At 39.8% G+C, this 15,190-nt stretch overlaps 1 protein-coding gene across 1 annotated transcript in view; it reads right to left on the reverse strand.

The window, feature by feature from the left end:
• lrriq1 (leucine-rich repeats and IQ motif containing 1) overlaps positions 1-15,190 on the reverse strand; it is a 69,490-nt gene that overhangs the window by 9,609 nt on the left and 44,691 nt on the right. Inside the window, exons 18-21 of the mRNA XM_038307401.1 lie at positions 13,924-14,015; positions 10,454-10,525; positions 10,271-10,359; positions 6,808-6,906 (exon numbers count right to left, since the gene is read on the reverse strand). Of these exons, the coding sequence (XP_038163329.1) occupies positions 6,808-6,906; positions 10,271-10,359; positions 10,454-10,525; positions 13,924-14,015 (352 nt within the window). The remainder of the gene's footprint in view (positions 1-6,807; positions 6,907-10,270; positions 10,360-10,453; positions 10,526-13,923; positions 14,016-15,190) is intronic.

Raw genomic sequence — 15,190 nt, forward strand, 5'->3', positions numbered from 1 at the left:
TTTTTTCCACTTTTATAAAATGGATAAAAAAAAATGTTTCTCCAATTTTTGTCAATAAACACATCTGCTTACAGCATGCAGTAGTCCACATTTGGTTTATCTTGACAGAAATATGAAAAAAGTTGAGGATTATTTTGGAGCACTGCCTCCTTGCAAATATTATTTTCTCCTAAACTGTTTTAAAGGTCATAAAGTTTTGGAGAAAAAAACAACAAACCACCATCTATTGGGCTCAGCATTTCTTCAACTGGATCTGCCAGTGAATAAAAGGGATTTTTGTCCTTGTAAATAGCAGCAAATAAAATACTGCAAGAGCTTATCAAATTGTTCTGGTTGTCATTTTAAAAAATAGCCAAATAAAAAAAAAATATTTGATGTATTTAGATCTCTAAAATAAATACAGTCAGACATTTAAAAAAAATACTAATTCTAGTCCAGGTTTTCATAAAAATAATCAGAATTCCAAATTATTTAGATCTAATGCTAACCTAACAAAGACACACAACAGATTCCGACATTTGATCAATGAAACTAAAAAAATGACAAAACATAAAATGAGCGTTTAAACTAAACACTAAACTGCTGCCTTCAGACTATCTAAGATGGATAATAAAGCTTGATTAATGTTAAAATGTTAGCAGCCTCACTGTTGGTAATCTTAAACAATCACTGCAAAAATAGAAAAGTGTGCAAAACTGTAAAGTTTAAGGTAACAAACCTTTGCAATTTTGAGTTTAGGACTCAAACTAAATCATTGAAGTTTTGCTTTTCCGTTTGCCAAACTTTGACTTCCATGTTATTGTAACTTGGAACGCTGATGTGATAGAAGTGGTGACTTTAAAAGGATGAACCTACTAATTAAGAGCCTATTCCCTCTCAGTGAGGAAATATTATTGTTATTGAACCCTTCTTGTTTCAGGGACAGTTTGAGTTTTGAACTTCCAAGGACTAAATGCTCTAATCTCTAACCAATACCCAGGACCTGTAACTTTAGACCTAAATAAGAAGCTTTACTGTCACTGAGCAGAAGGTCAATGCTATTTGAATGACAGCTTATCTTCAGCAGCAGTTTGTATTGTTTAAACTGCAAATTAAAGGAAAACTATAAGCCTTCAACTCGAAGCAAAATGCAAAAGTTGTTTTTTCCTACATTTTACAACAAGAAGTTGAACTTTCACCTGTTGAAATAACCAGAAACTTAAAGGTATAAATTCTGGCAACTCATTCAGTAACTACTTTGGCTTTCTGGACCATTGTAATTATTGTCCCTATATTAACATGCTTTCAAGTTTATACAATTAAATATAATGTTCAGACTAAAAAAGGAGGTTTTTGTTTAACTGATAGCTAGTTACAGTTACTTGACTAAACTTTTTTTGTTATCAATTTACTTTTAGGAGTAGTTTTACCACATTGTGTTTTCAACTTGAGTCAAAAATATGATGAAGTACCACTACTTTTACTCCAGTAAAGTTTCAAGCTACTCTAAAATGAACAGTTTGTTTTAAACAAAAATGCACCTGAGAGACACACCTATTGCTTTATGTTTCGGTGAGACTTTTTTGGATATCCAGACTTTATTATTTTATTGTTATTTTCTACCTACTGATCCTTCTGTGTCATTTGAAGGTCAAGTGAAAATATAGTAAACAGTGAACTGTTTCTTTATACTGGAACTAACTTAGACAGTCTTCAAAACATCCATAAAAAGCCCTTTTTCTGTTGAAGGTTTCCTCATAATAAAGAGGTTTGCCTTCATTGGCCAGAATGTAAAGGAGGCTGCAGATTTGGAGATGACACAATCAGTATATATATGTGTATTTTAAGCTGCTCTTTAAGACAAACTAGTTCCTTTCTTCTATTTTATGTAGCTCACTCGTCTCTGTGTACTGCCAGGATAGCTTTGTTGTACTTTTGACAATCACAACAAAAGATATTCAACTATATTCTTCTTTGGATGATAAGGGTTGGCAAGTAAACAGCAACACCTCATGAAAACTGTCAAACCCGGTGGTGGTTGACCGATTATTTGGGTTTCTCTGCAGCCACAGAACCAGTAGGTATTGACAACCTGACAAAGTAGCACTATGACAGATCTCTAAGTCTCTATATTAGGTTTCTATAAAGCCATTGGTGCACATTGATGCTCCCTGCTGGCCTCCTATGGAGTCAATTTTGTGCAATTATTGTTGCAAGCACTGAAAACATTTTGTAAATGGAAAAAAAAAAAATAAGACAGAAATTATACTTTAAAAAAGTCCTAACAAGAAAGGTTTAGGTAGAGTAACTTTTTTTAAACAAACATATTTTTCTTAGATACGTTTTGCAACTTGCATTCTACTCAACTTGCATTTACAGATCACATTCTTTCCTACAAACCCAATACACTCACTCATTCACTAATAAAAAGTAGTTACTACATAGAAACGTGTCTTCCCTCCTATCTCCAGAGGAAAGCCGCCCCCAGAATTGAAGAAAATTTGATATTTAAAACACAATTTAAAAAAATAATGCAATTCATAAAACTCATTCTGAAAATGACAAACTTTAAAAAATGCGAATTTTTTTTTTTATCTTAGAAAACAGCACAGGTACTATCTAAACTTAAAATATCTTCAAGTTTAAATTGGACTGTATTTTTAAAATTATTTTAATTTACAAAAAAAAATCATTGCATACAACAATAATGGAACAAAATTCACTCCATACTATCCTTCACCAAATTCACCTATGTAACTTTAGAGGGTCGCATCCATATAGTTTTTGAGGCTAAGAGTCAAGTAAGATGATTGATATGTCGCTAGGCAACATCTCAGACTCTTACTTGACCACACATATTTATGGTCCTCTGATATAGGATTTAATCTAAAAGCGTGAATTTGACCTTTTATTTATTTATTTTTTATTTTTTCTCAAGCTGCTGGCCGTAAGCATTCAATAAAATCAGACGTGAAGAAAAAAACAAACTTTAATAAACTGAATCTAATAATGACCAATGTATCACAAATTATAAGCATATCTTATCTTATTTTACATATTTAAAAGTCTTTTTATATATTTGTCAGGATGTTTATAGTTTTAAACAATGTTTTTTTTCTGACAGTTATTTTATTATTTATGCTTTAAAAGCTTAATTGAAAATGTCAAGGCAAAAGTCTGGGGTTGTAACTTGAGAAATTGTGTAAACATTAAAACTCTTTTGTTTCCATTTTCTTTTATTCAGTTCTACTCTAAAAACAACACAGTTCTGACTAAAATACCTTTCAACCTCCATACTCCAGAACTGTTTACCAATCCTCCTTTTTATCCTGACTATAACTGAGACAAACCAGAAAAGCATGACCCTCTGACTACATCTAAAAACCTAAATGTGGTCTGCATATAAACCCCTTTTAATTAAGGAGTTTCAGAGTGCATTACAGCAGCATTTATTTCATGGCATGTGCAAAGTGGAGGACGAATTAGAGCATGTCTGAGACTTGACTGACTCAGTGTTTTTAGTTGGATGTCAGTCTGTTAGCGGCTCCGGCTGCTCGAACCGCTCTGCATGCCTCCAAAGTGTGCCAACAGTTCTTAAACATAGAGCGAGAGGAGAACACTTTGCTCTATAGAAGTTCATGAACTAAATGCACATGAGAGGCAGTAAATGTTATAAGATTGAGGCATTTTGGAGGAGCGGAGATAAACACAGCGGTTGAGTTTCAGTTTGACTTTGTTGATGACATGAAGTGTGAAACTGAGTTAAGTGTTCAAGAGGCAGGGGTTCCGGGCTGAAATAAAAACACAGATCTGTTGAGTCCCTGTGACTCGAGGACAGATGTTTGATGGGGTTGTAGTTTGGATGAAAGAGGGAGGCTGGGACGGGGTGGAAGTATGTGCCTGCAGGCGATGAGGGGAAAGTAAGAGTAGAAACCCTTTAGAGGCTTAAACTTCTCCATCAAATGAAGCGTTCACACAGAGAGAATCGTTCAATAAAACAAAGTAAACGTATATTTGGTTTTTCTGCTCTTAAAAGATTTCTCAAGGCCTTGTACCATCCTCTCTCTCTATGGCCCTCGTAGCACATGTAAGCTGATACCCATTTCAAGTGGGTTGCTCATGTCCAGAACATCCACACAAAGAGCCTGGATAAAATAAACATGCCGCGTCAGATATCTTGGAAAGAATCTGTCATGGGTTTTGGGCTAATCACCTCCAGAAGGGGCTTGAGTCAAAACCTGAAACGTTAGCCCCTGACGAGGAGCGCTGGCTGAGCCTGGCTGGGTTGGGCTGCCGAGGCCCCGGGCACTAGGGAAGGATCCGGAGCAGGAGGGGGGTGCCTTCCACGGGTCAGGAGCAGAGGAGTGGAAGCCGCACTGCCTCTATAGCATGGCTTCACTGTCATCTCGTAAAAAAGCGGCAGGTGTCGTCTCTTCTAGATCAGTTACAGTCTTTACTGGACTCCACTCAGTCGGACCAGAACGTTGACTGACAGGACCGTTTTAATCACAGGGTGACCTCCTGGACATGAACCCTTTGGTAAAAGACCAACTAATGTAGCTGTTGAATTCATGCCTGAAAACTCCAGCTCTGGTTGATGGCTTAAGTAAACAAGGGTGGAGAGGACAGATAACAGCTGGGAATATTGTGATGAAATAAGTCATTCAGATAGAAATACTCTTCTGCTGCCAGCTGGCTGAAAGCTTATCAACAGAGGTGTTGTACTCAGATTAGATTCCAGTGTCAGCAATGGGAAGTGGATATAGCTCAACCAAGGTTCAAGCTATAGACAATATGAGGCTAGCAAAGCAAAGCTCACAGCAATAGAGCATACATGAAAAGTCCCTTTAGAGGCTGGTTAGGCAGAGTATGAGGATATTTTAAACAAAAGATGGGAAGTTTACTTCTTTGAAGACCACCTAGCTTGGCTGCTGCAATAAACAAACTCATGTTGCTGCACCCACAAATTTCAAAGATTAGGGTTTTCTAGATTTGAAAACAGGAACCAGTTCAGGATGGGAAATCTACAAACCTTTGGTATTCTACGGAGAGAGTTTTGTGCCATAATTGTTGTGAGCAAAGAACACATGCGAATTTGAATAAAATGGCATCCAACTTTAAAAAAATAATGTTGATTAAACAAAATTTTTAAGAGTAAATTTGCTGTTTTCTCAGATTTTATTCAACTTTTAATTTATTTTCATATTTCATATTTTCAATTCGTTATTTTTTTTTCGGTCATTTTTTACCTCTAATTTCTGTTTATGAGATTTAGTTTGGGGTTCTCTTTTTGGGGTTCTCTTTCCTCTGGACAAAGGACCAAAGATGCATTTATGTGTTTCTGGATGGATCTTAGCAACAACGTTCGTACTGGTCAATGTTTTTCAGATTATAGTTCTCAAATTGTATTTTTCAAACATTTTTCTTGCAGATTTCATATTTGTTATTTTTCTTATTCCAAATCTAATTTCTTTAAACTTTTTCCATATTGAATTTACATTTTCAACTTTTATTTAATTTCTGTTTTTCAGATTGGGTAATACAAATAGCTTTTTCTCTAATACAAATGCTCACTCCTGACACACATTGACCAATGAAACTGTTCTTGCTAACGTCCATCCACACCAAAACACCGGTACCAATCCTCTGATGGCTACTTCCAACAGGATAACATGCCATGTCATAAAGGGCGAACCATCTCAGACTTCCTTGAACATGAAAATAACTTCACTGTAATCTAAGGGCCTACACAGTCATCAGATCTCAATCCAATAGAGCTCCTTTGAGGTGTGGTGGAAAGGTAGATTTGCGTCATGGATGTAAAGCTGACAAATCTGAAGAATCTGCGTGATGCTATCATGTCAATAAGGACCAATCTCTCTAGAGGAATGCTTCCAGTGTCTATACCACGAAGAATAAAGGCAGTTTTGAAAGCAAAAGGGGGCACAATCTGGTACTAGCACTACCCAATAAAGTGTCCATTGAGTGTATATTAAAATGTAGCCTTTGGCTATTAATTCATTATAAATATTAGTTCTTCCTGTTGCAATTTTTTTAAACCTGGAAAAAGACCCTTGTCATTTTATGCCATTGCTCTAGCATGGTATCCAGTTTAGGTTCTTCTAAACAAAGTCTGAGACCATCTGAAAAACATTTTCTTTTACTTAGATGTCAGCTAAACCAAGAACAGTTGCTGTCACTGTGCAGATTAGCTGCTTAAGAAGCAAATTTAAGCAGAAATTATGTGGCACTGCTTCACATCACCTTTTGCTGATCTGAGAGTTGATTTTGCATGATAATGGTACTTCATCTCACAATGCAATTATTGATGTGTGCAATGTAGTTAAAGCAAAAAAATAAAAAATAAAACAAAAATACATGGGTTCTCATTCTAAAGGGAAACTTTCAGCTATCTTCCCTCCTCCCTTCATAAATTCCTTCTATTTGAGGTCTGGCCTTTCGACGTCAAACAGTTCATATCATATCTGCATCTCTGGGCAGAGTGATCAGACCTTAGCACTAAAATAAACATGGAGGAAAAAAATCTTTGCCTTTACCGCTTGTTTGCTAGACTCCTTTCCAGTCAAGACAGGCTGTACCCTTCTGAGCTCAGCTGCAATCGAAAATGGACCAAGTATCAAGTAAAAAGTTAGTTTGGTTAATGATTTGTTCATTTCTACATTTTGGTAGAAGTCCCCAAACTAAAGGTTTGTCGTAACCTTGGGTTTGACGCAATCTTTCATCTTTAAAGTGCTTTTGTGGAGGAGAAAGTAATGGAAAAACATTACAGAGTCTAAAAATTTGGGCTGTAGCTATCATAAGGCCTACCTTTCAAACAAAGTCTGCTGTATTGTGTAGGCCTGTTCCTCGCCTCCGCCGGGCTTATTCGGTAATTGGAGTCTCTGAAAGCAACCCTTACAGAGGGATCTAAGAGCAAAGCGAAAGAGAGCATCAAGGAAGGATATACACGGTTTAAAAACCAGAAGCAAAAACAAAAAAAAGACAAAACATGAAAGATTGGTAAAGTATCAGAAAAGAGCTCTGGCTCCAGTGAGGGAAATGCCGTTCGGAGTTACAGCCGACATAGAGCTGTATGTTGGTGGCACAAGATGACAAGAGAGCTGCAATTTCAGTCATGCATTTGCAATTATGATCAAAGAGCGGCCTCCCCGTACATGACCTACATGCACGACATCCGTGTCAGGACCACTGTGTGTTGGAGCAGAGCAGAGCAGAGGTGAGTTCAACTTTCACTGCAGCTATGCTGAGCCATTGTGATGAAGTGGAATCAAAGTCATCACAAGACGACTTGCCGGGAGCCTTTCTGACAATTATTATTTGTTTTGTTGGCTTTTAAAAAGGGCCCAATGAGACACGACAGACCCTGCTCCTGCTGCCTGTTATGGCTCATTAGTGTACATGGACTGGAAAGGCTCAATGCTGCAGAGGCAAGACTATTAAGAGAACATATGAGAATGAAAAAAAGGGGGATTTGCTTTTATGTTTTTATGTATTTTTGTTACAGAACATGTTGCTTAAGATGCAGGTCTCATCAAAACACAAGGATCCCTTTTCTCAAAATGTGCAAATGTAAACTTATTCAGTAAGTGCAGCTCTTTATAAAAGTTTTCATACCCCTAAAACTTTTCTGTAAGTCTTCATGTTAGAGCCCTCCGCAACAAGCTCTCGCAAATCTCCTTATTTGGGCCGTGTTATCGCGTGAAGTTACGTGAACTCAAGTGAACTTCTGTTAAATCTCCGGACCTGTTGCCAGAGCCGCACCGCACCGTAGTCAAAAGGGCAGTGTGAGAGGGGGTGTGCGGGAGTTGCGGTCTCCGTCGGCTCGGTAACCACACCGGAGCCAGTGTGAGCAAGGGGTAAGAAGGTTGCAGGTAGCCGATTCGATCCGCACAGCCTGCACTCTGGGTTCCTGAGCGAAACCCTTAACCCCACACTGCTCCCCGGGGGCCTCACAATGGCAGCCCCCTGCTCATGAAGGGGATGGGTCAAATGCAGAGAGTGAATTTCCCCATTGTGGGACAATAAAGGGATTTACATTCATTTAGTGAAGTCACATTATCATTTCAAAACTTACTGAGATAAACTTTTTCCTCAAAATTCTACAGACAATATTTACAGATTTTATATGAATATTTACATTCTACAATTAGTGTTGAAGGGTCTGTAAAAGGGCACATTTGAAGCTATTCAGCTTATTATGACGGACCCATACATTTACATCACAATATAAAGATAGCAACCAAAAAAATCTAACGTCTGAAATTCACAGCTCATAAACTATCTAACCACTCAAACTCCCATCCCACTGTAAGTTGTTTTTACCATCAGTACACATCATTACTCATTGGAATCGTATCAAATGCTGTTTATTAGAAACATTTTAAGGATTTACAGGGTCTTACTAAACCAGGTGCAAAGCCTTTGGGGTTTATTTTAGGCATAATGTAGCAATAAACTGAGAAGTGTCTTGAATGGATGAGGAGACTGAGATTCTTTAAAGTCGAAGGGAAATGGGTGTTCCAACCGTTGCATTTCCGAATTCTCCACAGTGGTGCACGATTTTACACGAGTGAATAAAATGAATATGATTGGTTGTTTATCAAGAGGGCGGGGTTGTTGTGGCGGAAGGTTTGCAAGCATGTTTGGTTGTGGCTGGTGTCTGGGAAGCATCTTGCTAACAGTTAGCAACTTAGTGCTAGTAGGTTCCCAATGGGAAATTACATTGGGACCAAGTAGCACTAAATTGGTGACTTAGAAACTACGCTGTCAAGGAACGCTATGGACAGCGGAAACATGCAAGAGGAGGAGAGTTTAGTGTCGGAGGTCGTGGATGAGTCTCCTCCGTCATCCATTTTTTTATTTAGAGGAGGAAAGCGGGGACGAAGATGTTGTGGAAGAGGATGCCAGGGCGGCAGAAGCTTGGTTTGGTGTAGAAGGCTTCCAGCCGTACATGTTTGAGCCCTTGCCTCGCAACGCTGCCAGTTCTGTTAGCTCTACGCCTGCCGAAGACACAGACGTCCATCCCCGTGAACACTGGGACGCAACTCAATGGGAAAGGAAAGGATTCTGATTTCTCATTTCAACCGTTGCGTATATTAGCTGAAACATATTAATCAAGATGCTATGACCGATAAAATTTGATTGACAGATGACCGTTGATATATGATTGGCCGAATTTAGGTGTAAAAGCTGCATAAGGTCTGCATCAGATAACCAAAAAAACAAAATACTGATTTTAGGACAGGATTTTTTTGTAAATATATATTTTCAAAATTTTTGGGACAATATCGTCTGATAAAGAGTACATATAAATACATCTTTATGTTAGCTTTAAACATTTCAGGCTGTATAACATTGGATCAGAGGGAGCATTAATATTTGCCCATCTTATGACTTTCTTTACAGAATCTGTAGTTTATTAAGACGGGTGTTACATTGACATTAGAATTAAGACGGAGTTTTTAAGAGGAAGATTGTTTTTCAACTTATCAACTAACCCAAAATATTTAGAACATTTATCAATGAGATCCTTATTTTAAAATTCAAAACCTGATCTAGGAATGTTCCTAAATTACTATTTAATGATAATTTGTTACATATAAACCACTCATTGACATCAGATAATTCTTGTTTTACAAGATTTTGGAAATTACTAAGATTTTAATGGGGAAAAATGTAATTGGTCTCATCAGGAAATATTACCTTAAGGACATCAGTTAAATATATAGATACTTGTCTATAAATCAAAAGAAGTCATCACTATATGGCATCCTGAGGAACACATGCAATAGTATTTACTGTTGCAGATTTGCACATATAGTACTGTAGCTCTTGAACCACCACTTGGTTCACTATCCCATTATGACAATGGGGCAAGTTGTTATTTTTGAGATTGCAAATATATGATAAAAAGAAAACCAATAAATCACCTTTATGTAAATATTCAGACCCTTCGCTCTTTGCCTTTCCAGCCTCAAGTTGGCAGTTTGGGGACTCTTCTTTATATTACATCCTGAGCTTCAGCAGGTTGGAGGAGAGACGTATTTTCATGACCATTTACAAATATCTCCTGATGCTTAATCTTATTAGTCTGGACTCTGCCTTGGTCACTTTAGGACATTCACTGAGTGGTTCTGATGCACTACTTTTAGATTGTAGCTTTGTTTGCTTTGGGTTATTGCCCCACTCTGATTTCAAGAGCTCTGTATATGGTAATCCTAATTAAATAGTAATGTAATCCTATATTCCATCTTGGCCAGATCATACTGACTTCCAAGTTTTTTCTGCTTGTGTTTGGTGGCCTTCATCTTCTCAGCTCTCTTCAGCATAAGCAGAGCTGTGCGGCTGTTGGTGAAGCCCCTGAAAACAGCATAACAGTAACAATGATGTTAAGCTCAACTGAATAGCACAATCAATATAATGCAATAGTGCATGAGATACGATGGCGCGTTACCATTCTTGTATAATTTTTTCTGATCTTTCAGAGAGGTCGCTGTGGACCAAGGTTGAAACAGAGGAACGGCTTCTGAAATGAATAAGAACTCACATTATTTAAAGGCACACTATGCAACATTTCTCAGTTAATTAATGTGTTCCATAAAGTTTTGGATGATTAAATGAGTCATTTCAGGTTGAACAAAGGTATTCTAGGCCGCCCTGGTGGTCTGTGGGGGAAATACTGCACTTGCAATTGCAGGAGCACCGACCCGCACCCAACAGGCTCAGAAGTCTCGCGAGAGTCGGTCTTGCTTTACGGCAAGAACTGCTACACGCCCCCAGTTAAACGCATGCTCGTTGCTGGCACAGTACTGCTTTCACACCGGACGCAGCAAGATCAAGTCTGCTGCTTCATTTTTACTGCTTGTACCAGTCAGTTCTGACGCGCGGCTGAAGCAGCCTTGCTGCTCTGGCTGCGCGGTGCAAAATTATGTCTGACGCGCGGTGGGCGGAGCTTCACTATCCTTTCTCTGCCTTGCAGCTATATTTGCTGTGATCAGTGGGAATAAAGTAGTTTTAATATGTTTTTAAGTGAGAAAATCCACCTGAAAACGTAATCAGTGCCGTCAGTTCATTCAGATTATTATCCTGCCTTCAATATTTTTTCTGTCGGAGCCGCTCAGACCCCCACATACCAGCGGTGCGCCGACAGTAGGGATCCCTTCATCAGCAGCCTCTGGCCGGGTCGCCTCCTTGCGGTTCACCGCGGCAGCTGGTAGGTGTTTTTCATCTAAATAATCCAAACTGCAGGCAGCAGGATAATAAAAGCGAACATATTCTGCTGGCAGATTTCTGCATTTTAAGTTAATTTAGGCGTCAATAAACTGTTTAAGAGGAGTGATCCTCTGATCGCCCTGATCATCAGTGCTGTGTCTCTCTCCCTGCCAGCTCCCAGATCAGCTTCTCTGATTGGTTGACGCGGCGCGTCGAGCAGCAAAAATTTAATTTTTCCATCTCGAGCAGCAGCGCGTTTGCGGCGCGTCACGCGAGTCAGATGCTTAAATGTGCCTGACGCGCTGCTTCAGCTGCTCAGACGCTGCGCCTGCTGCTCAAAACGCGCCGCAGGACCTTTTGCTGCGCCTTGACGCACGTCAACCATTGACTTTGCATGTAAACTCGCTGCTTCTGTCGCGCCAGCTGCGTCCAGTGTGAACGCAGCAGTCATGCGTTGCGTTCGCCTGTCTGCTAAGCTCAAAACAACCGTGCCTGGCTTGATGGAGAAACCAGGAGAACAGCTGTGCATATTTACGTCAGTGCACTTTTACTTTCGCCCTCTGGGGGGAGCCTCGCTGGAAAATCAACACCGGTTGCATAGTGTACCTTTAAGTTTTTCAATTGAAAAAAACATTTAAAAAAAACTATATCAAAACAATGATATTTTAACATCTCTTCTTACTTTAACAGAGAGCTGTGAAACACAAAGTGCTTTCTCTTACACAGTGTTTAGTTTGATCAGCTCCTGATTAAGTAATTGAAGTTACAAAAAATGATACCCTGGCATACAGTGCACTTCTATATTTTGGGTTGTGCAGGAAATAGTATAGGTAACGCCCTCTAATATAACAGAGTAAAGGAGATATGCTTTAATTGATGGTGTTTGAGCTTTATTTTTATAGCTCTGGGAGGATTTTGCTGTAGTCCCTTTCAAATCAGCCTGAGGTCTGTGATCTACATATGTTTATGTAACCTCATGATCATCTGAGAGGTTCTAACATGTTACACCCTTAATCCACCTCAGGAGCTAGTAATAAACCCATAACCAGTGCGAAATGTAAGTGGTAATTCTGTATACTGCAATGAGGATCATTAGGTACAAAGCAGAGGCAGCCGATCCAGTAGAGTCCATGGTGACACACTGAGCATAGACACTGTTGGTCAGTGGGCACTACTACTATAAACACCGGGGTGCGCTGGATTATAAATGAATGGTCTGTTTGTGAAATAAGACGCATAAACAAATGAAAGGCGATGCGACTTATAATGCATAAAATACGGTACCCTTGGGGACAGTCTCACGGGTTAGGTGTATGCATGGTAAAACATGCTTGCTTATTAATTCGCTACTTCCAGCTTTATAGCTTGAATGCTCACTTGCTGGACCTGCATCGAATGCTGCGAAGCCTCTTCCCAAAGGGCGCATCAGGGAGAACAGTCAATGGTGGAGGTGTGAGGGGTCATTGATAATGTTACGAACTCTGGACCCGCAGCGCTGGGATGAAATGTCTTTAATGGAGGGAAGTGGAGCCCCGATGATCCTCTCTGCTGTTCTCACCTCTCTCCTCTCTTTCTTCCAGTCTGAGGAGCTGCAGCCTCCACACCACAGTGAGACAGCTGGTCAGAACGCTCTCCATGGTGCTTCTGTAGAAGGTGGTGAGGATGGGTGGGGGCAGGTGGGCTCTCCCCAACTTCCTCAGGAAGTGATTTCATGCCCTTTTGACCAGTGAGGTGATGTTTACAGTCCAGGTGAGGTTGTGTGTAATGTGCACCCCCAGGAATTTGATGCTGCTGTCCACCTCTACAGCTGAGCTGTTAAAGAGCAGTGGAGCGTTTATGGCCGGTTCTTCCTGAAGTCAAAGATGATCTCTTTTGTTTTGTCCACATTCAGGATCAGGCTGTTGTCTCTGCACCAGCTCACCAGCTGCTCCACCTCTTTTCTGTAGTTCTGGTCTTTGTCGTCTCGGATGAGGTCCACCACCGTGGTGTTGTCTGCAAACTTCACAATGTGATTGGTTGTGAACCTTGGGCCTGTGGTTAGGGTGATGAAATCAGAGGTGTTTTGTCCGACCCCGACTGATTGAGGTCTGTGTGTGAGAAAGTCTAACAGCCAATTGCAGAGGGATGTATTGAAGCTCAGGTGTTACAGTTTTTCTATCAGATGCTGTGGGTTGATGGTGCTGAAAGCTGAACTGGTCCAGGAACAGCATCCTCATGTGGGTGTTCTTCTCCTCCAGGTGTGCCAGGCTCAGGTGAAGAGCAGGAGAGTTGCGTCTTCAGTGGAGCGGTTCCGCCTGTAGGCACACTGAAACGGGACACTGATTCCTGTTGCACTGGGTGGAGACTGGAGACGATGTGTTCGGAGCCAGCGTGACTCCGTTTTTAGCACACAAAATGACAGCCTCTGTTATATTTTCCACTCATGAAAAGAGGATTTCTCAGGGTTTTTTCAGCTTATTCTTGTTTCATATTTTAAATTAAATTATAATTTAAAAGGCTTTTGTATGATAAGCATTTAGTGAGGTGCATTCTATAATATTTGTCCATTATAGCTTGGTATCAGTGAGTCTATCTATATTTATATTAATATATGCAGTTTAAAATTTCATTAGAACCTCCCCAACAACCCCCCCTCCCAACAAACACTGGTTTAGATCACTGATGATAATGCAGGAAATCCCACCCATTATGTAAGGAGTTATTCTTTCTTACATGCTGGGAGTTTCTGCTGAACATCTCTCTGCCATAAAGTCTGGTTGCTCCTCAGCCACCCAGGCCTGCTTCGGTTGGAGCACCACCTGGGACTGATGATAACATGACAAAAAACAGCAACATCGGTAAACAGGATCAGCATAGTGTATCTCTCCCAGAGGTGCCAGGGGTCTTAATGGAATGGAATCCTCCAATAATGGTTTGAGAGGGGCTTTAGGGCCTATGCCTTGAGGGGGCTTGTTAGTTTGCTTTGCCTGGCTAGGTAGACCCCCTCACCCCAACCTCCGCCCCACCGGCAGTACCACTGACCTTCTAGAATCCCTGATGCTGCCCATTGATGCAGCTACTAAATAAGTCCTAAACGTGCTGTAACACCTCCCATGAAACCTAAACTTGGAGGATAGTGGCTAAAAGCATTGCCAATAACAGTATTACTATTAGCAAGGACAAGTACTCAAGTAGACACTTGATACTTTAATACTTTGATTAGTCACTAGTACAACTTCACAGGGATAAAATAACGCCTCATGAGCTTTAGCTACAACTTTAGTGAACACCAAACTGCACAACTCCAGTTTTATCCTGCTTGGAATCAATCTTCATCTTGTGCATTTTTAAACTTGATCTTGGACTTCTTTTCTGCAAGTAGTCTGGGAGTTCAGTACTCGCTGGCCTCTATTGCTTCACCTTGTTGACCAATTGTATGCATGCAGAGTGATGTAAATCCTAGCCACATGCTGTTATGTTAAATATCCATAGTAAAGCTTCATTTACAAACAAAATTACCAAAAACAAAGCTGAAAAGATAAAAATAACAGAGGCTACACCGACAGGATGCCGCCATTTGTCATAAAAACTTTGTATGCAACAAGAATGAGTTACTGGAATATAAATCTAAAAATTGTCAAATAACGTGACTAGGTACCTTTACTACACCTTTGAGAGAAGGGTGTATTGTATGCAATTTCAAATCTTAACCGGGGGTCCAAATAATGATGGTACCGTATGTGCTGTAATTTACTCCACTGTCATCTGTACATGCAAATACATGTACAACTAACTTAGAACAAAATGTGTACTACACACAATAAAAGGTAATCATGTTTAAATCAAGAGCGTGTTTTCATTCAAAATATTTTATGGATACATTTCACCAGAGTAAGTTTTCCTACTGATGAAACTCTCATATGTGAGTCAGACAAGCTGCCTAATTACTCTCCAGATCCCATTTTCTCTCCATCCAACTCCTCATCATCGCCTTTGATGT

The sequence above is a fragment of the Cyprinodon tularosa genome, unplaced genomic scaffold, assembly GCF_016077235.1.
Source record: "Cyprinodon tularosa strain WSP-4 unplaced genomic scaffold, ASM1607723v1 ctg609, whole genome shotgun sequence".
NCBI lineage: Eukaryota > Metazoa > Chordata > Actinopteri > Cyprinodontiformes > Cyprinodontidae > Cyprinodon > Cyprinodon tularosa.